Raw genomic sequence first — 22063 nt, forward strand, 5'->3', positions numbered from 1 at the left:
ATGGATGGATGGATGGATGGATGGATGGATGGATGGATGGATGGATGGATGGATGGATGGATGGATGGATGGATGGATGGATGGATGGATGGATGGATGGATGGATGGATGGATAGATAGATAGATAGATAGATAGAGATAGATAGACCCGGCGATGGAAACTGGACTTCATTTTCTGCTTTGTGGACGGAGAGAGGGATGAAGAGGGATGATGGAGGAAGAGGAGGAAGTAAGCATTAGCAATGTTGTGATAAGAAGAAAATGCTACTTTCAGCACAGCTAAAATCAGATTGTGAAGATGGAGATAAACAAACACTATATAGTTGCCTTTGGATCCAGGCTGGAGGGCCGGGTGGCAGAAATATGGAGGGAGAGGCACAATGAAATCATTCTGCAAAGCTGCTGAGGAAAAGCTGCACTGTGTGTGTGTGTGTGTGTGTGTGTGTGTGTGTGCGTGTGTGCGTGCGTGTGTGTGCGTGCGTGTGTGCGTGTGCGTGTGTAGTAATAAAACCTGTTTTCAGGCATCCTTTTTCCCCTTGCAGCTTTCGGGCGTCTGCAGATTTTTATCTTCGTCTTAAATCTGCTTCTCTAAACGACCACAAACAACACGAGATGATTCACGTCGCCGTGTCGATATTCACGTCGGTGATCCGTGAATCAACCGTGTGTTGCAGTGAGATCTGACATCTAATTTCCTCGAGTATGTTTACTGATGTTTGAGTGTCCGAATCTATATCGTCGGCCTCTAAAGTTCACACGAATGAATGTGAAAAGTAGCCGATGCGACAGAAAAGGAAGGGTGAACTCTTTGGATGACCGATGACTTGATTCTCTGGTTCCAGCTGGTTTTCGTCGTCTTATGTGACAGTAAAATTAATCTCTTTTAGTTTTTAAATGTTGGTCGTAAACAATAATTTTAATCTGACACTGGAAAACTTTTTGGGAATATTTTCTGATATTTTATAGACGGAACTATTTATTAATTAATCAAGACATTAATCATTAGTTGCAATCCAATGTCACGTATTTCATGGATTCAAAACTTACAGTAATCCAATCAAAGTAACTAAAGCTGTCAAATAAATATCGTGGAGTAAAAAGAGCAATATTTGCCTCTCAACAGTAGAGGAGTGAAAGTTAGCATTAAATGGAAATACTCTAGCACAATTCTGAGGTATTTGTATCATACTTCAGTACAGTATTTGAGTAAATGTACTTAGTTACAGTCCACCTCTGAGGGATGACTCATCTCCCGTCTTTCTCTCAGAGAAACTCAGTAAAGACTAGTTCACAAGATGTCCGAATGGTTTCTACTCCACCAACAACGTGAAACACCACAAACTTGTTTCATCATCCGATAAAGTTTGTGAACACTTAAAAGTCTCACACCGGAACAAACGGAGAGAAATAAACTGAAGCGTTACGACCTCACAAGAAATAGTCACAGAAGGTCAAAAGCTGAGGGATTGACGTAAAACAAGTTTATACTGAAAATATTTCTGTGAATTTTTGGGTAATTTTTTATTTAAATCGATTTCCTACTAATTGTCATTATGAATTGTTCGATTGATCTATTGATCATTCATTTGGTCTCAAAAATGTTAGAAAATAGTGATTAAAAAAAGGTGACAATCAAATTGTTTGCTGCGTTCAACCAATAGTACGAGCCCCATAAAAATACCGTGATGACAAAGAATAGAAGTCCTCACATGTAAGGAGCTATAACACAGCAGCCTGGTCTCATCCAGCGTTCATAACGTTACCTAAGATAAAATAATGTGTCATAATCTATAAGATAACCTGCAAAATGCACGAAAAATGCGGAATAACTTTCCCTAAGATGTCATAGGAACCGTTGGATGGATGGATGGATGGATGGATGGATGGATGGATGGATGGGTAGATAGATGGGTAGATAGATGGATGGATGGATAGATGGACTAATCGTTTCTAGAATATAATTTAAGGGTTTCTGCATCAAACTTTCTCTATATCCCCCAGCCCTTCAACAATAACACAATACCTCCCCCCCCCCCCCCCCCCATTATTCCAGTAGACAGAAGCTTTTCCTTTGAGAGTCTGACGGCTTCAGAAGGACCACTCTGTATAATCAGGCTTGTTAAATGTTGCTCGCTGTAATTTAGTCGTCAGCACGATTATGAGACGACAGATCAGAGTCGACATGCAGCACATGTAGAGACACAACCAGCTCTCACACATGATCTATTGAGGTCGTGTGCACTAATCGTAAAATGCATGCCAATTCAGAAAATCATGCTCGAGTCACTACAGCAGTTATTCCCCAAAGACTGTCTGTAAATAAATTACTTCCATCGTCTTTTATTTCATTTTTTATTTGCATCTGCAGTTCACTTTTAAGCCACATGAGGGAGCCTGAATGTTCATATTGTTGTACTTATTACATTTAATCTAATATGAAAGGCTAGCCTTCATTTTGTTTGTTTAAGTAAAGTAATTTGGTCTCATTTATTAAGTATTTCACACATTTTTAATAACATGCATAAACATATATCTCTAACATATTCTAGATAGTATAAGGTGATGTGGAAATGGCAGGGGAAAAGGACAAATGGTCTATTTACGCACAAACTCTTCGTTTGTCATTTCCGTTGAAATCGGCAAGATGAAAGCAAACGTTAGCTAACTATCGTTAGCTGTTAGCAGCTAGTCCCGCCTGGCTAAATAACGGAGCTAACGGAAAAGCAACATTTAGAACAACGAACTTAATCGGACACATAGACCTAATATTACATAAATATAAAATAGATATTAGAGCGGGACCTGTTTAACTTTCTAACACTAGCTCTACGCAGCTTGTAGTAAAACTACAAATACCCCAAAATAATATTTAATGAAAGCAAATATTTAAATAAAATCATGTTTTTAGTGCAAATAACCACTATAGATGACACTAAATATGTAAATAGATAACATTTAGAGATTCTTTACCGTTTTTTCTGTCCAATTGTCCAAATCTTTGTTTATTTCTCTATTAATAGGCCTACATTTCCCATTGCTTAGGTTAATTGATGACTCTTAATTGCACTATAGATGTGAATGCCTGCATTCATGGTTGTTGATGGTCTTTATCTATGTGTCAGCCCTGTGGTAGTCTAAACCTTTGGCCTCAATGTCAGCTGGCATGGGATGAGAGGATACAGATGATGGATGGACCGTCGGAGTTTAGTGAGTTAGCGTGCTAACATTTTGCTACTCAGCAGTAAACACAAAGCGCAGCTGAGGCCGATGAGTTTTTGCAGATATTTTGGTCATAAATCAAAATACTGGACAGAAGAAATCATCAGGATCTGTCCTTCCTGTTTGGACCAGTCAGAGCAACAGTGCCATCTTAAAGGTTAAAGAAGCAACATGGCAGCAGCTGAAGCTCTTGGGTGGGAAACCTCTCGGCTTTGCTGCAGCGATGCAGAAGTGTGTGTCACACCGACAGAGAAACGAGCAACGGGAGGAGGCTGCTTCCAGCCTGGTAATAACTTTACCGCTCTCACAAATCACAATCCATCCATGAACATGTTCCACTGAGGGGGGTAGGGGGTTTTACAGCTCCTTATTGATCCACAAATCTACAACTCAATGTCACGTCTGGAGTCGGTTTGTAATGGGATTCAAGTTACAAACCAGAGTCCATAATTATCCTGTGATTTGTGCAAATAAGACTGGACGTCCCTGGTGGTGTCTGGCTTTCAATCCGGTATGTAAATGTGCCGCTGTGGCTGCAGCACAAACTAAATCTCACACTGATGAAGCTGCAGACACAACAAATAACAACACAGAGAGGAACTCTTCATCCTAGAGATACAGGGATAGATGTCAGTGACATAACAAACCCGCCATGGAGGACAGAAACCTCACAGCTGGGAGTAAAGATGAACATGAATAATAAAGTCTTTGAGGGAAAGTTGTCAAATGTGTTTCCCACTGCACTAGAAATGCCAAACGTGTGATAGCAGCAGGAAGACCTTGAAGTCACCTCCTCACACTAACACACACACACACACACACACAATATAAACCCCCATGACAGGTGTAAAAGTCTTCCCTACAGGATATTAAACGCTATGACAAAAGGACATTTCTTTGGTGTGTCCTGGTGCTTCAGAGGAAACTTTAAACTGTGAACTTTTACAAACGCTCCGTCAAGAATAGGGATGAGTATCGTTAGGATTATAACGATACTAGTACTCTTATCGATACCGCTCATCGGTTCGGTTCCTTATCGATACCGCTCATCGGTTCGGTTCTTTGTCGATACCGCTCATCGGTTCGGTTCTTTGTCGATACCGCTCATCGGTTCGGTTCTTTGTCGATACCGCTCATCGGTTCGGTTCCTTGTCGATACCGCTCATCGGTTCGGTTCCTTATCGATACTACTCATCGGTTCGGTTCCTTATCGATACTACTCATCGGTTCGGTTCCTTATCGATACTACTTATCGGTTCCTTATCGATACTACTTATCGGTTCCTTATCGATACTCTAGCTTTCATTGATGATCCTGTTCTTGTGATCAAACTCTGTATGACATCACTAACGTTACCTGCAGTGGACGAGGACATCTCACTCCAGAACTTCTTAAAGTACTAACAGTAGAACCGGTAACTCCAAACTTTTTACTAATTTAGAACCGGTTCCTTTCTAGAACCAGGTTTCGGGGGGGTCATCCCTAGTCAAGAAGAGCAACTTCAAAGTCTTGAATCTTTTTATGAGCTTTAATACAAAACAAAACATCAAGAATCTTCATTCCAATCCACTGACCTGAGAGAAGAGTCTTCAACTCCGTTAACAAACCTCTATTCGTGGCAGACATTTTGACCTTAAAAAGCAGGAAAAGCACAAGTGTAACCAATAACATTGACAACATTATATTATATTATATATTAAGAGCCATGAGGACAGTGAATCATGATGGACATCACAAACACAAACCAGCTGTTCTTTAAATGTCACATGCATAAATCTGGACAAATGATGCACAAAGCAAGAAATAATTCTTCTTGGCAACAAACAAAACATTTTATCAGACAAAAATTGAATTTAGATGAAGAAAATGAAGCAAAGCAAACAAATATAAATTGATTTGAGAAAATAGTTTTTGAAAGGTACATGAATGAAGAAGGAGCCTTATCTCATGTTAAGCTGGTTATTTTTGTGTATTTGTGATAAACATTAAATTCCTTATTTAGGCTATTGAAGACCATAAAGCAGGGGATGCTTTAGGGCGGGGCTACACGGTGATTGACAGGTCTCTACCAGAGACGTATACGGCGTCTCTACGTCACTCCTCCTCAGTCCAGATATGGTCACTTTCATTCAACGGTTGCGTAAGTCTGGAGCCTCGGTGTCAATTTTAGTTCTGAGAAAAAAAAAATCGTAGTCGGCCAATCGGTGGCTCTCTAGAGTGAACCCTCCTTTAATGCGGCTGCTGCGGCTGCATTTTAACTTTTAAGTTGTACCTGTGATGATAAAAATCACTCATCTTTATCTCTAATAAAGAAGAAACGCCTCCTCTTAATGTGGTAAAAACACGACACCCACAAACCTGAAAGCTGCCTTTCTACACACAGTCAGTACTGTCCCTCCTCACACTCTAGTATACACCCCATAATAAACACTAAGTGTGTTTGTGCAGACAATTAAATAAATTCAGTGCGATTGGTGAGAAAACGGAGACGTGGCCTCATTCCCTGGTGCAGAGGACATTAAACGAGCTCACATCACTGTTCAGACATTAGCAGACCTCAGGTCGTTATCTGCACTTTGTGTCCAGCGACTGTCGATCGGCCGCTGCTGAAAGAAATGTGACGCAGAGGTTCACAATTAAGCTGATTTACAACAGAGAAGAAGAACCAGCGTCTCTCTCTTCTCTCTCTGCGCTGCTTTTCTTCCACTTGTACACAGCTTCATATGAAAATACTGATGACTGAAGCATAAAAAGGTTTTATCCTACTTTTCATTGTCAGACCGGTTTTATTTTCCCTCCAGCCCTTTTGCATATCATCCGTCTTCATACTGAGGGTTTCGCCTGGTTTTCTTTTTAGAAAACACAAAATCTCCCTGAGCAATGCTATGTGACATCCACCAGCATCTGTCCTCCAACAACAACAACAACAATAAGCAGTAGTTTCTCTTCAATGAACCTCTATTCTCTGATTAAAGTCCTCACGTTTTTCTCTGTTTCTCTGATGTCTGACTTGGCGAGAAGAAATATGTGTTTAGTGTAAAAGATGGCGTCTCCACGTTTCTCTGCCTCCTAAAAATGACGTTCCAATATCCCAAAACTAATTGACTAAATAAGTCCACAAAGGTCCAGGTATGGAGGGGGTTTGGTTGGTGGAAGAGTCAAAATACAAAGTTTTTTGTTTTGCTTTATATCACAACGTTAACCACGTGTTAAAAAACTGTTTCAAACTGCTCTGAAATACACAGGACCTTCACCCAGGAGACGGCTGTTCATGTCCTGTGTGAAACAGAGTAGTTTTGTCGTGTTTTTGTTTCAATTTTGTAGTAATTTTAAGCCAAACCTAAATGTTTTTTACTTAATCTAATGGAGTAGTTTTGTAGCCTTTTGTTTTGTTTGATTTTACAACGTTGCCGACGTGTTTAAGAGAACGTAGTCCTGGAGAAAACACGTTTTCCTTGAAAGGTAGTTGAGCGTGCAGTGTAGTTGAAAGTGAGAGGAAAGTGATTTTGTAGAAACAGAGTTGTACGTGTTAGAAGACTTTTAAGCCCCATACGTCCTGCTGCATGTCAGCAGCTTGTAAGAGTTAATTGACATGCACTCCAGGGCCAAAGCCGGTCAAGTCGATACAATCTTAAAGCGGATGGAACGATGTGTCCCATAAATAAATAAAAACGTGGGTTCTGGTGCTTTTCAACCGGAAATCACGACTCTGTGGCAAAACATCTAAAAGTATTTTGATCGTCTTTCTTTGGTTCCAGAGGAATAAATTAAACAACACACGCAGACCGACTGCCAAGATAACCCTGGGTCTTTACAGAGCCAGAGGGAGGCAAATGAAGACATTTATTGTTAATAACTCTGCTGTGATGCAGCCTCAATGTTTCACTGCTATCTGTGAGAGACGTTGTTTGATTATACACTAAACTCTCACCCGAGTCTGCAGCCATTAAAGTCCTCTGATAATAAGAAACAACTACATGCATCCTCCTCATTTCATATAAGTGAAACACGCTTCCATGTCTGCCGGCTCCACAGGTGCTGCTCTCCAACCTCAGAAGACAAGAATCCCAGAAGCCATCACATCCCCTGTGAGGTCTATCTGTCTGTGAGTCTGTGCTTCATGGAGACGTTGTGGGACACCAGCGTCCCAACTGACTCTTCAAAATAAAAGACAGTAGTGTCTTCTATAACAAAGATTATCTGGCACACTAAATATAATTTGTATGAAAGAAATACGATTCATGGTTCAGTGATTTTGCTGCAAAGTGGTCCGTTAAGCTCTGTTATTATTATTATTATTATTATAATCAGATTTATAACTTGTTAAAGATCTGATTTGAGGGATTTTAAAAACACACCAGAGTCAACACAAACAGACAGAATAAATGTTTTTTTAACTTTTACTACTAAAGATGTTGTCGTGTTGTGATGGAAGGATTAGTACTGAAATTAATTGGGACCAAAAAAAGCCGTTTTATGTACTTTAATATCAGTTATGAGGAGCATCTGTGTTTAAATAAATCAGTTAGTTGTAAAGTAGAATTACCGCCTTATGGTTGTATTCCTCCACCACATCGGTCAAGTTGCAGTTTTTCATTATTAGCATGTGAATTCTTGATTTATGGCCAAAAAAAACGTGTTTTGTTACGTCACAGTGACCTTTCACTTCCAACATCCACTCCGTCCGTCTTTGAGTCCACGTGGACGTTTGTGCCTCCAGAAGAATCACGGTCACCACAACTCACAACCCTGAACATGAATACATAGAGAGAAGCCTCCGGCTGTAGCGGAGGTATGAAACATAAATCCATAAATAAGTACTAAGATATAATCAATGAGAAGACGTGGACGAGCTCTAGAACCTTCAGTAACCCTTTAAGAACAGAGCTGATCCTGTTCAACTCATTCTAAAAACTAAAACATGAACATAGTTCAAATAATGTGTTGAGAAATATTTAGTTTAAGTTTCTACATTCAGAAGAGTAGAGGAGAAAAATAATTGTGTGTTTATTTAAATGTGTTTATTTCTGCCCCTGTTTTAATACTTAATTACTGTTATATAATGATGTGTAGTTATTCTTTATACTGGAACATTTCTCTTCATAAAGGACATTTACACAAACGTCTTTATTCTCCTCTGACTCCTCAAACATCATGCGGTTTAACTTTTGGAGGCTCGTTTTAAAGTAGATTAGATTTGATTCGTCCCGTACACTGATTATTCATTAATTGATGCAATATTCTGTTTGTTTTACGTCTGTTACTCGTCTGTCTAATGAGAAAGATTGATGTTGTTTATAACTTTCTGCTGTTTTGTTTGTTTTGAAGTCAGTTATTTGTGCTTTTATGTGGAATGTTTTTCCTGCATCTTTCTCTCTCTGAGGAGAGATTTAAAATATCAATAAGACTCTTTAATAAAATGTGAAGAGACTGAATGACCTACATGTCCTTTTAGCTTAGCTTGTACATATTTTAGGGATGTGAAGGATTAGAAAACCCTCCAACAAACGATGACAATAAGCAAAGACACACAGACACGGGTGGACTATCTCTACTGCACAGCTCAGAGGGTTGAACTTCTACTTTGCTGTGAATTCGTTAGTCAGTTGAAGCTCCGACGCTTTCTCACACATCAGCGAAATGATGAAGCGTCTCTGCCGTCTCGCTGCTGCTTGGAACCAAAATTCCAGAAAAGAAAATGTGAGTTTTAACTCAGACAAAAGGAGCCGACGTGGAGGATCAAGACGGAGTCTCTGAATGTCAGAGTGCAAAGAAAACGCATCTCTGAGTCAACATCACCGTCGGCTCGCCTTCACCTGGTGGCAACCGCATCAACGGGCCTCTGATGTCGACAGCTTCCTCCCTCTCTGCCCTTCATCCTCCCTCCCTCCCTCCCTCCCTCTCTGTCTCCCTTCCATCTCCTTCCACATGTCAACAAGTTTGATCAGGCTGACATGGGAAAACTGCCGTTTGGCTGCTGCTCTCTGACAGATCCTCTACGCCGTCTCTTCTCTTTTTTTGCTCCACAGTCACTTCTGATTCCAGCAGGTTTGATCTGCTGCTGCACCACCACCACCTCCTCCCTCCTCCTCCTCCTCCTCCTCCTCCTCCTCCTCTTCCTCCTCTCAACCCCTCCTGGGGAGCTGAGGAAGGGCGTCTGGCTTCTGTCATTGAGGTTACACGACTCTCACAGTCATGCGGCACAAAAGAGATAACTTTGAGTATTCTGTGTTCTGTTCCCATGTAATCCTCTCAGAGACGGCGTCGCAGGATGACGAGCCTCGTGTCGGAGCCGCGTTACATTTTAAGAGAGCTGGATTCTTTTAGATTTTTTTCCTCCTAAATCTTATCTCCCAACGGGTCTCTCTGACACAGATTTGTGCGACGTGCTGAGAGGAGGGCATCATGTGAATCAATACAGATTAAAGATAGTGAAACCTCCATTTTGCCCCTCTGCCCGCCTGCAGTCAGCTCCCTCTGCAGTAGAACCCGTCGGTGAAGAAGAGTTTTATAGAAGAAATAAACACCTTCTCACTGCTGGAGGAGTAACATTACACCCGCTGCTCGATAAGAAAGGGTTTTAACCAATCTCCCAAGTTGTGGCTGTATTAATTAATCAAAACATATCTCCTTGATTGTCGTCTGTGAAGATATAGAAGGATTGAAAGTGTTTGAACGAGACAAACGCATTAAACTCACCAGAACAATAAACAGGTTAAAACCGTTAGCTATCCTTTTCATCATGTAGGTTAAACGTGTTTAAGTTCTACAAACATCTTTTAAAAAGTGTGTGTGGTTCAAAGACCGTTAACAAATCATAAATCGTATTAACTCGATTACATTTTGAGGTTTTTGTTGTTGTTTGTTTGTGGTTTAAATACACAGCTGTAGTATTCCTCTGGAGAGGAAACAGTGAAGGTATACTGTACCTGTTATAAACACACCTGAGTTAACAGGACTGCCCTCACTCCTAATGCCTCACTAATTAAACATTATTAATGATATGCACAGATCCGCCTAGATCTTTCTCCCACTTTAACATCTGAAAAATACAGATTTTGAGTTGCAAATTCGTTTTTTTTTTTTTGCAGTCACAGCTGCTCGTTTGTCTTCCAAGTGGACATCAAATGCTTCTGTATTCATAAACCGCTCCATTACATCCAGGAAATCATCACTCTTTCCATCGCTCTGACCGGCAGCAATAAATATCCTTCAATAGCCTCTTTCATGCCCCACATGCACCGAGATCCAGAACATCGTCCACACAGCCAGCAAACAAGCAGAGCTGCTGCCAGACGCAACCGACACCAGCACCCCCCCCATAGTCCCGTCAATATCTGCACTATAAAACGCACATCAAAGCACACTTCTGATATCTAAAAACAGGCTGCGGCACTTAAAACAGATGATTCTAACAGCATAACTCAATCAGAGGCTCTTTTCTCAAATCAAAGCAAATTAAAAACAACTTATGAGATGCTTCAAGTGTCCCACATTTTAAACATTCACACAAAATGTGCCAAAGATGTACTTTAACTCAAATGCATCTTTCAGACACGGACGCAGGCAAAGAGACAGATGTGCAGCATCACACTGAGGTGGAGAAGCCAGATGTGGAGGTTTCCCTGCAGCGTCACTCAAGTTAAGAAATACCTGCAACTACAGAACGGACGGAGAGAGAGAGGACATGCCTGGGAAGGAGGAATTGCCCATTCTCCGCCTCGATGCGCCCGTTCACCGTCCTCTTTTTACCGCGCCGACACTTTCTCTCTTATCTTCTTTACAGCTCTTCTTCTCCCATTCGCTCTTCCTCCTCCTCCCTTACTGTTGTTCCTCCAGGTTTATCCCTCTTCTTCCCAGCGCGTCCATGCCTCGGCTGTGTGTGTCGGATACACTGAGAGGCGCTCCTAACCGTGTCTTAGCATGGCCACTGAGTAAACTCATGTTTTATGGATGCGGAGCCCCCCCGCCCCCCTCCCCGCGCTGCCTCTCTTAAAGGGCCAGCGTCAAAAAACCCTCCGATCCGACAGCTGCCTTTGATCTCCGCGGCCGTCGTTAGACGCAATGAATGTCGTCCGTGGGAATATACTGAGGAGCTGAGGAGAGGAAGCCATTGATGGAGGGATGAAAAGGAAGACGGGAAAATTTTAAAAATGCAGATGTTTCTTTGACACTTTTCCTTGCAGACAAATTAACATCGGCGATGATTTATGAATGCCAGCGAGCAAAGCGTGGAATAGTAAAAACACTGATATCGTGAACGGTACGGTGTGTGTGAAGGTGTGCGTGTGTGTGTGTGTAGGTGTGTGTGTGTGTAGGTGGGTGTGTCCACAACCGAGGATATTGTCAAAGTAGATCCAGCACCAGCTGTAATTCAATCCTCAGGTGAAGGCCATAAATTAATGAGACGGAGTGTGTGTGTGTGTGTGTGTGTGTGTGTGTGTGTGTGTGTGTGTTCAGGGTCACAGGAGCCGTATGTCATGCACACTATGACACCTGATAACTGGATCTCTCCGTGGAGGGGAGTGAGGAAATGTTTGGTCACCACAAAACGGGATTAAAGAGGTAAAAAAAGAAGATGAGCTGATCTCAACAAACCGACTAGCAGACGAGAGTTCATCTCTGCATCCCGACAAATAGAAACACGGAGGCGACACGGAGTCCAGTTTGTTGCTCGGTGGCCTGAACTCACTTGCTGGTAAATAAAACATGTCGATAAATTAAAGATAGCGCTCTGCTGGGCCTTGAGAGGGAGGACGCTCCCGACCTCATAACGCTCCAGAGGGTCTCCTCTTCTGCCCTTGAGGGACTCCACACACACACACACACACACACACACACACACACACACACACGTGGGTAATAGACAACATATATCAGGATGATGTGTGCTCGGCCTCGGTTTCTCTCTCCTGGATTCTCATCGAGGATCGTTATTATTTTTATTTATTTTTTTGCGAGGCGACATTCCTCGGCACCGTTCCATTTAGGTGGCGAGGTAATTAACGCGCTAAGTCACAGCTCAGCGAGAGACAAATGGCCCCCTGAAGAGAGGAGAGGGGGTGTAATTAGGGAGAGAAGTGGGTGAGGTGAGGGAGAAAGGTGAATGTCTGGGCGGGAAGTTTAGTCCACATTTAGCGGGGAGACTATTTTGATTATCGATTGATCTGTCGGTTGTCATTTGTACGATGTTTTTACTTCTTTCTTTCCTGTTTAGCTTGGTTATATTTCAAGATGGTGCCTCGTATCAGAATATTAAAAACAAAAACACTAACAATGACATGGACTAAGAAATAAAGTAGAATATTTTTACTATTTCTCTCATTTCTTTGTAGTTTTAATGGTCATTTATTTTATTTCACTTATATATGTTAGCATGTATTGTCTTCTTAGTGCCCGATTTATTTTCTATTTGGACATTGAGTTACTTGAATGGAAATCTATAAATAAAGTGTATTATTATTAACAGTTTTTTTGTTGTTTTTTTAGATATTTCTCAAGTAAGTTTCTGTCGTGAAGAAACTGTCTAACGTCATTTCACAATCTTTTCCTAAACCTAACTCAGTATTTCACAATCTTTTCCTAACTCTAACTAACTTTTCACGATCTCTGTTGACATCTGGCCGTTTCCATGAACATGCCATCAGTCTTTTTGACGTCCTCTCCTCTCCGTCTTTGGGTTATTGCTACTGCTCTGTGGGTTTGATATATATGTGGTGATATATACAGTATATATATTTGATACATTTGGTGATATATATATTTGATATATGTGGTTTTACCGTCTGCAACGTCGGCCTCATCCTCCCGATTCATTATTCAGCTCCTCTGGTCAGACTCTCTCGCTGTCGCCAGGGATCCATGAATCTGAAATTATCCCGTCATCTGTCCGTCTGGCTGTCTCTTCTGTCTCTGCTCTGTATTTATTCCTTCTGTCTTCATCTGTCTGTTTCTGGGCTTTGTCCGTCATTCACTCGGCATGTCGTCTCGTCCAGCTGTCACCTCTCAGGTCTCTGTATTCAACTTCAAAAGGTTTTTCTTAACCTCTTCCTCTCCTCACTGCCGTCCCTGATGTCCACATCTAAAAGGCATATCTGTTAAATAAAACCCGATGTTAATTCAGGTAAATATAACAACTTCTATGTTATGATGCAGGGCACACGCTGTGGCAATGTATCCTCATTCAACAGTTCCTATGATATCTTACCAAAACCCAACGAAAGTCCAGCAACACGTGACAATTTACGCTCGTTATATACATACAGTCTTTTCAAAATAAACTTCCGTCTTCACAGGAGACACCTCAGTTAGGTTTAGGAAACAAAACTTTAGTTAGGTTTAAGAAAAGATCGTGAAATACTGAGTTAGGTTTAAGAAAAGATCGTGAAATACTTAGTTAGGTTTAGGAAAAGATCGTGAAATACTTAGTTAGGTTTAGGAAAAGATCGTGAAATACTGAGTTAGGTTTAAGAAAAGATCGTGAAATACTTAGTTAGGTTTAGGAAAAGATCGTGAAATACTGAGTTAGGTTTAAGAAAAGATCGTGAAATACTTAGTTAGGTTTAAGAAAAGATCGTGAAATACTTAGTTAGGTTTAGGAAAAGATCGTGAAATACTTAGTTAGGTTTAGGAAAAGATCGTGAAATACTTAGTTAGGTTTAAGAAAAGATCGTGAAATACTTAGTTAGGTTTAAGAAAAGATCGTGAATACTTAGTTAGGTTAACTTTCACAAACTTAGTTTTGTATTTCGGTGATTTTGAGTCGAGACTAACTGTTCTGAAAACAGAGGTCGTGATGGAAACAGACATCGGTCTGAATGCGACAAAGCAGTTTTATTTATTTTTTGTAGTCAATGCACTGATGTATATGTGCATGCTGCAGATATGGGTACTGATCCTAATATTTTAAACGTTATTTGTATTATGTGTTGTGTTTTCTCTCTGTACTCGACACGGATACGAGCTTTGCTTCTGGCCTCGGATGCTTTGGTACCGAATAATTGTGCACAAGACATCAAACTTTCTCAAATTACCTTCACTGAAGGTCTGTTTTTATGTTCATTGTATATTTATCTTCCTTTATTGCAAAGCACTTTGTACCGTAGTTCTTGTATGAAATGTTCTGTAAAAAGTTTATTGTTATTATTATTAAAAATATAAAACCTGTTTGTTTGTGTGCTCAACTGCATGAATAATATATTTCTCATAATCATAAATGAGGTGTTTTGAAGAACTTACATCAGTAATAACTGACCTTTTTTATCAAAACAAGAACACACACACACATATACATATTAATACATATATATTAACTAATTATATATATATATAATTAAAGCAGGGACCAAAAAAAGTCTTGTTTTTTTCAATGATTTCAGGAACCTCGAGTGGGTGGAAACACAAATGAATATGAGCCATTGACAACACGGAGCAGTAGATTGCATCACTACGTTGTTTTAAATGTTTTCATACATCATATCATGTCATTTATCCACAGCTGTACTACAGACGGCCCTGAGCCTGTTGGGTAATGAGTATTAGTCGTTGGTCTTACATTAACGGGTCGCGTACAGAATTGATTCAGACATAACGGTGATTGGTCGGTTACAGCACTGAGCTTTAAGACCGGACCCGAACAGAACTTCTTTACGTCTCGCATCTAGTCTTTCAGTAGAAGAAGAAGACTTTTGGTGGGAAAAGGAGGATGAAGAAAAGGACTTGAACCAGGATACAACAGAGGAGGAGAGCGCTTCAAATAAAATCAAATTAAAGGAGTGCTTCATATTAATTGCATTCACACCTTGATACATTTAATTACCTGGAACCACAGCATCAAAAGCCTCAATCTCCTGCTGGAAAACACTGAAAAACACTTTTAAACGCATTAAAACTCACATCATCGTGTCAAGCTGTTGATATATTACATCTGGTGAGTCTGTCATTGAACACTGAGAACGAGTGAGTCGACTGTCTTTAAATGAGACGTCTGGATTCTGCCATCAAGTGTCTTTTTGTTTGTCACTGATTTGGTTTTAATTGTCTCGTTCTATTCTCGTCTTTCACAACAATCAGGCAGATGTTTGCTGAAAGTAGGTCAGGGTAACACTCTGTTGTGTTCATCAAGCTCTAGACCGACTGGACAGATTCTTTTAACGATGCTGACGGACATCATTTTAAAAGAAAGATTCAGAAAAACAAAGGAAGAGACCACAGAGACTTTGCTATAGACGTCGCTGACTTTAAACGTGGCTTGTTGACCAATAAATTTTTAAAATTAATGTAGTTTTGCCCTTTGGAGCTCCGCCAGACTGTCACAGATGATCAACAACATAACCAGGACGCGACGTCTCCATAACCTAATGTACATTCTTAGCTGCTGGCGGCAGAATAAATTGGAGAAAACTGTGAATTCGGATGAGAAGAAATGATCCTTTCATTGTAGAATTAATGAGTCTATACAAGAGCAGCTCAATAGTTTCTCCTGCTTTCCTCCCTGCAGCCCTGAAAACACACAAATCACTTATTTATGAGCTGGTTTCTGCTTCTTATTTATTAAAAGAGCTCCTTTTAATTGTTTTTTTTAAGAATTAACATGTTTTCATTGGAATTAATTATTAGAAATAATCTAGTTTTCATGCCAGCTGCACATTGTGTCTGTGTGGACTTTAGGGCTTTTTGTTGTGTTTCTATGAATCTGTGGGTCAGACAGTGACTGTTAATACTGTGACTAAACGTTGTTCTTGACATTTAGCAGCTCTGTCTCCGTGCACATCACTCTACTGTTACACCAACGACGCGACCTTAAACCTGGCCTCGCCGTTTCACTACGCACCAACCAATCCGACTTTCTTTAGTCCTGATACAGATAGCTGGGCTTTAGGTATCAGACTCCCAAACAGCTCAGTCAGCGTTACCACTGGAAGCTGCTGCAGCAGAGCTCAAACATCGACTCTGTGAATCAATCCGGGGGAAAATGTGCCAAACCAAAGGAAGGAGCTCCTTCACCTAACGTGAGCGGTTTCAGCCCAAAGCTACTCTCCACAAACACTTGTTACACCATATAAAGGTATAGATTAACCCTCTGAATAATCGATAGAACTACACCGTTCAGCACAGTCAGAAGCTGTAAAAGTGTCATAATCGTCATATTATCAGATTTTCAACGGTCCTTGAACACACCATGTGTGACCAACGCTTCCCTCAGCGAACTCAACTGAAACAAAGCTTAAATTTACAATATTTCATCAGAAACATTTTATTCTACAAGTTTCATTTGAACTTTTGCCCCAAATAAACCGTTTACTCTAAAAAGCATTAAATTCTGAGCTCTTCAGTGAAACTATGAAGCCGTAACTGATTCATCTGAGACCAACAGTCACATGACAACAATTCTTTCAGCTGAAGGCTCCACAATAAAAGCAAGCTTATCTTGCATTCGGCATGAAAGTTTTTAAAGCAAAGGGAACAGCCAACAGGAAATGGGTGGAAAAAATAAAAGGCCTCTAAAACCTCTCATCTTGGAGATGCAGCTGGTATTCTAGTGAAATATTGTTCTTCAACTGCTTCTCTTGTTAAACCCAGCAGCACGACTTTAGATAAACATGTCAGTGAGAGTCTTGTAAGTATCTTTTATCACTATAATTCACCTGGAATAATATCCATATATACGGTTTTATCTTTGCTTTGATATCTTTATGGCAAATGTCTGATTGGACTGTTAACTTTTATGATGGGTTGTTGTTGAGATGCTCCCAATTAAAGGGCCATACACATGATTTACTAAAGTACAAGGTTCACCGACAAATAAACTGCACTGCTACATTCATACTTATGTTACTGTTACCTTCATATTGGTACACACGCAGTCAATACACCGGCGTGAACCCTGACAGAGAATCATAAGTAGTATTCTGAAATGGGCCATTCTGCAGAAAGGGTACTTTGAATGTGTCACTTTCAGTACATTTTAATGCCAATACTTCTGTACTTTCGCCACTTTTGGATGTGACCTGGTTCTTTCAGTTTAGTATTGTCACATGTGTCACAAAGGGCAACGGTCCATTCTCTATACCTGCTGATTCAAGGTCCCTATCCCAGCATGCATTGTGCCAAAGATAAAGAACCCCTCCACACCTCAGCGTGCTGATTCAGGGCTCACGTGAACATATTCTCATCTCCACTTCACCCCAGAGCGACACGTCTTTGTTACTGTGAAAGCAGACTGAAGGAAACCACTGCAGCAGAGTGAGAATACAGCCGCGGCTCACAGAGGAGAGCTCGCTCACCATTCTCACCGGTACAAGAAGTCTTTTCATCACGTAAACGACCACTTTAACGCAGTTTACGTGGGTTCGCCCACTCTCACCTCGCCGAGAGCACGAGAATAAGGAAAAAGCTGCAGAAAGATTCTTGATTTATAACTTGAGCAGCAGCTACAGGTTATTCTCGTCATCCGTGAATCTGCACATTATTTCCACGGTTAATTGTTTTAACTATAAACTGTACTAGCTAACGTTAGCTAACCACTAGCTAACGTTAGCTAACCACTAGCTAACGTTAGCTAACCACTAGCTAACGTTAGCTAACGTTAGCTAACCACAGCTAACTAGAAACACAAGAAACAAACGCTAGCTTACCGTTAGCATGCTAGCTCGCTCATCCTGATGACGACGCAGAAACAAACAAAACAAACTCATTTCTTGAGTTGGAAACATTTCGCTCCACTTTTCTTTTTTTTCTGTCTTTCAACCGCTAATTTAAAATTAAAACTGCGCCATTTTTAGCCAATTTTCTTTATCTTGCCAACACTTCAACTCGTGCGCACACGTGGTGGTGTTCGATTCGAGTCACCTCACAGCCTCGCCGGGCGGTGATTACAATTAGTAATAAGTCAAGTTGTTTTGTTTTTCTTCACTCCGACCGATTGAAAATAAAAGTAGAATTTTTAGCATAATGACACCTACTTACTTAATGTACATAAATAGTTTTTTTATTTAACTATATCATAATGTCGAAATATAAGTAAAGATAAAAAAAAATTGACCGATAAATCCTTTTTATTTATGGTGGAAGAAGTATCTTAAATAAAAAATACTACCACAGGGTAAAATTAATCTACCGCATTTAGAATCTTACAGAAGTAAAAGTATCATCATCAAAAAGTACTTAAAGTAGAAAAATATAACAATAGGCCCATTATATTATAGGATTATAATTATTGATACATGTTCATATCTTTAATGTAGCAGCTGGTGAAGGTGGAGCTCATTTAAACGACTGTAGATACTGCTGGGTAGTTTAATAATATATATATATATATTTAATAATTGATTTGTTTTGTATTAATAATCAGATTTTGCAATGTAACTAAAGTTATCAATGAAGTGGAGTTAAAAGAATAATATTTGCTGTAAATGTAGAGTAGAAGTAAATAAAAGGAGCATAAAATAGAAATGTTTGATTAAATTGAAAAGATGTAAGATGACGTGAATATAAACAGAATTGAGTTAAATATAAAACTGTTTGGACGGTTCATTCCGTCAGTGATCAAACACACATTAATAACTGAGCTGTACATTCATGAGCTCCTCTTTGACCCATATGTATTCTGTTCCTTTCACCCTCTTAATTTACCTGGCCAGACAAGCCCCCCCCCCCCAAAAAAAAGATGAAAAAATTGTGTTACCATAGCAACTCCATCCACAGAGAAGGGCTGCAGCACACGTGCGCACACACACACTAATGCAGAGAGAGTAGGTCAGTGGCTGAGGATCTGGGATCAGTGCAGCCTGCCATCGCTCCACAATAACCTCCAGGCTGCCTTTCATGTTGCTCCACCAATCAGCTCCGTCAGGACTCAGTCCAGGTTCTCTTAGTTTTGGGCTGATAATGGTTTTATAATCATCCGACTTGAAGTCAGGCAGGGCAGCACTTCCTCCGCTTAGTGTTGAGATACCGTTTCCACTAAAAGAGTTTCAATATTTTTGTTCACCCAGTTGTGAAATGGAACTCAATGTATAAGCAGCGTAACTATTTATTTTATGCTACTTTATACATCACTATAATTCAAGGAAGAAGTGAAGTTAGTAATGTGCACTATTGGGACATGAATATATATACAGATGGAGAGGAGAGAGGAGCTCAGTGTATCATAGGAAGTCCCCCCATAGTTCAGGCCTGGAGCAGCATAACTAGGGGATGGTTCGAGTATACGCCCGAGCCGGCCCCGAGTATAAACCGTGCAGAGAAGCTAATATAGGAGAAATATGATCTCTTAGACTTTTTCTTCTACATTGACAGAAGTATTCAGATTCTTTACTGGAGTAAAAATAGCAATATCAGTGTATAAATACACCATCATAAGTAAAAATAGCAATAGCATTGTATACATACACCATCATAAGTAAAAATAGCAATAGCATTGTATACATACACCATCATAAGTAAAAATAGCAATATCAGTGCATAAATACACCATCATAAGTAAAAATAGCAATAGCATTGTATACATACACCATCATAAGTAAAAAATAGCAATAGCATTGTATAAATACACCATCATAAGTAAAAATAGCAATAGCATTGTATAAATACACCATCATAAGTAAAAATAGCAATATCAGTGCATAAATACACCACCATAAGTAAAAATAGCAATATCAGTGCATAAATACCAAGACCAGTGTTGACTGTAGCTGCTCCAGATGGAGCTACTTTTACAGTTTAGTCCAGTGGTTCTCAACCTAGGGGTCGGGCCCCTCCAAAGGGTCACCAGATGAACCTGAGAAGTTGTGAGATGATTAACGGGAGAAAAGAAACTAAGTCCTAAAACACAAATTATACTTATGTATTTTATTTAGACTTTTCTCCTAATGTTTGCGTTTTGTGTGACAACTCTACATCAAACAATTGTTTAAATAAAAGCATGGAAGAAGTTGTGGAGGGCATCTCTTGCATACATCGACAAAAGTTGATATTTATGAAAATGTTTAATATGAAACCGTTTATTCAAAAATATAAAACGGGTCTGAAAATGACAAAACATTCCCAGGATGTATAAAACTAACAAACCCTGTTTAGTAAAAATAAAAAAAGACATTCTAAGAAATACATCTTCATGATAAAAAGCAAACAGTGCAAATATTCAAAGTAAAAGAAAACAACCACGGATAACAAAAAAGGTCAGAAACACTTGATTTTACAGGTGCGTCATTTCCAAAGAAGTTACCTGGAATGTAATATGTCATTTGGTTTTACTTCGATTTATAATTGTAGACTTTGAAGGTTTAACGTTATTCGCTGTACTTTGAAATCGGCAGGAAAATTACACAGGCCTGTAGAATAGTGTTACCACCAAAAAAAAAAAAAAAGCAGTTTATTTTCTCCCAGAGCTTTAACCAGATCTTATGGTCTTCCTCAATAAGCGACAAGGTAAAAACCCTCATAAAACCTGTTTGCATTCATATATTTGGTAGTTTAAACATCACAAATCGCAGTTCCCTTCACCATCATCAGTCAGAGGAGTGAGGAGTTTACATGCTACACGATTGCAACCTGGGTTATTTTCATGATTATAATATCACAATGTAAAATATTAAAGTGTTCATTTCTTTACACCAGCTGGAAAAAAAGAAGCTCAGACTCAGAGCGCCCTCTGGTGGCGACAGTCGCTCAGTGAGATCTGGTGAAAAGAACAGACGAATCTCATCACACCGTGGCTGTGATGTGGATCCCAATCAAAGTGCACTGCAAGTGTGTCCAACGGGGCGGGGGGCTTCATTAGTTAAAAATAAAAAAGTAAAAATACTAAAGAGGGAGTCCACGTCTCAAACCCCAAAAATATCACAGACTTCCACAGAATCCAGTTTATCAACTGCTTCTTAGATATGAACACAATCCGATGCTCAGGTTTTGGACCTGAAGGCGTCCGATTGTGGCCCCCAAAGAGAGTTGTGGGTGGGGGGGGGGGGGGACCTCATAGAGCCACACAGACACAGGGGTGTTTGAGGCAGACGGGGAGGATGCCCTTGTTGATCTGGTGGAACTCCACCAGCTGCAGGACGTCGATAAAGAGAGTCACGCCGTCGTCCATGGTGTAGTACTTCCTGCCGTCGTCCTCGCACTGCAAGAGACGGTCACAGTTAGGATGCACAGTAAAAAAAAAGGAGGCGCGTGTTCCTTTAAGAGGACGAACGGGAACTCACAGGGATCACCAGGTAATGTTTGGTCTTCAGCTTGGAACACAGCGAGAGGACGAAGCACTGAGCGTGCTGCTGGCTCTCACGGATCAGGAACATCCTGCACATCAACGCACGTGAATAAGGAACGCAACTATTAAAAAAAAGATGCATCCTTCAGAGTGTACAAGGTTGCGTTTTTTACTGGATCTCGTCCACTCACCCGTCTACGAGGCCCTGCTTCTCTATCAGTCTCTGCGTCTCCTTTCTGGACACGCGACCATGAAACCAGGCCTGAGACTTGTGGATCGCTGCTAACAGAACAAACATAAAGAGACGGTGAGCGTTTCTCTTTTCTGACACACATCTGGAATAGTGGACAGATGATGCAGTCAGATGTCATATTTAAACATGGGCTCAAAAGCACAGATGTCTCCTTTTCTTAAAAAAAAAAAAAAAAGCACGTTTCCTTAACTCATCTCTCCTCGTTTGTGGACTGATGGTTTGGCCGTCGCCATGTTATTTTTTAACCAGTGAACAGGAAGTGACCATATTAGGACTGAGGAGGAGTGATGTAGAGACGCCATATACGTCTCTGGTAGAGACCTGTCAATCACAGTAAGCCCCGCCCCTAAAGCATCCCCTGCTTTATGGTCTGTGTGACTCTA

The 22063-nt window shown here is 40.3% G+C and overlaps 2 protein-coding genes across 6 annotated transcripts in view; both read right to left on the reverse strand.

Annotated features, from left to right (window-relative positions):
* The window catches only part of LOC116381783 (SRC kinase signaling inhibitor 1-like), a 78887-nt gene extending 67750 nt beyond the window's left edge, over nucleotides 1-11137 (reverse strand). For 4 of the 5 annotated variants that reach the window (XM_031844208.1, XM_031844206.1, XM_031844207.1 and 1 more), the window contains exons 1-2: nucleotides 10873-11137; nucleotides 4794-4851 (exon numbers count right to left, since the gene is read on the reverse strand). In XM_031844208.1, coding sequence (XP_031700068.1) covers nucleotides 4794-4845 — 52 coding nt within the window. In that variant the 5' untranslated portion in view covers nucleotides 4846-4851; nucleotides 10873-11137. The remainder of the gene's footprint in view (nucleotides 1-4793; nucleotides 4852-10872) is intronic. The other variant, XM_031844210.1, reaches the window with a different exon arrangement.
* An 8425-nt stretch (nucleotides 11138-19562) lies between these two features.
* LOC116381079 (growth factor receptor-bound protein 7-like) lies at nucleotides 19563-21725 on the reverse strand. The gene is made up of 3 exons (XM_031842916.1): nucleotides 21619-21725; nucleotides 21423-21516; nucleotides 19563-21340 (listed from the first exon to the last, which is right to left on the reverse strand). Exons 1-3 carry the CDS (start codon nucleotides 21723-21725, stop codon nucleotides 21194-21196), a joined length of 348 nt encoding a protein of 115 aa, XP_031698776.1. The 3' UTR covers nucleotides 19563-21193.
* Nucleotides 21726-22063: the final 338 nt, after the last annotated feature.

This window comes from Anarrhichthys ocellatus, unplaced genomic scaffold (genome assembly GCF_004355925.1).
Source record: "Anarrhichthys ocellatus isolate YVR2014 unplaced genomic scaffold, GSC_Weel_1.0 scaffold4, whole genome shotgun sequence".
In the NCBI taxonomy this organism is placed as follows: domain Eukaryota; kingdom Metazoa; phylum Chordata; class Actinopteri; order Perciformes; family Anarhichadidae; genus Anarrhichthys; species Anarrhichthys ocellatus.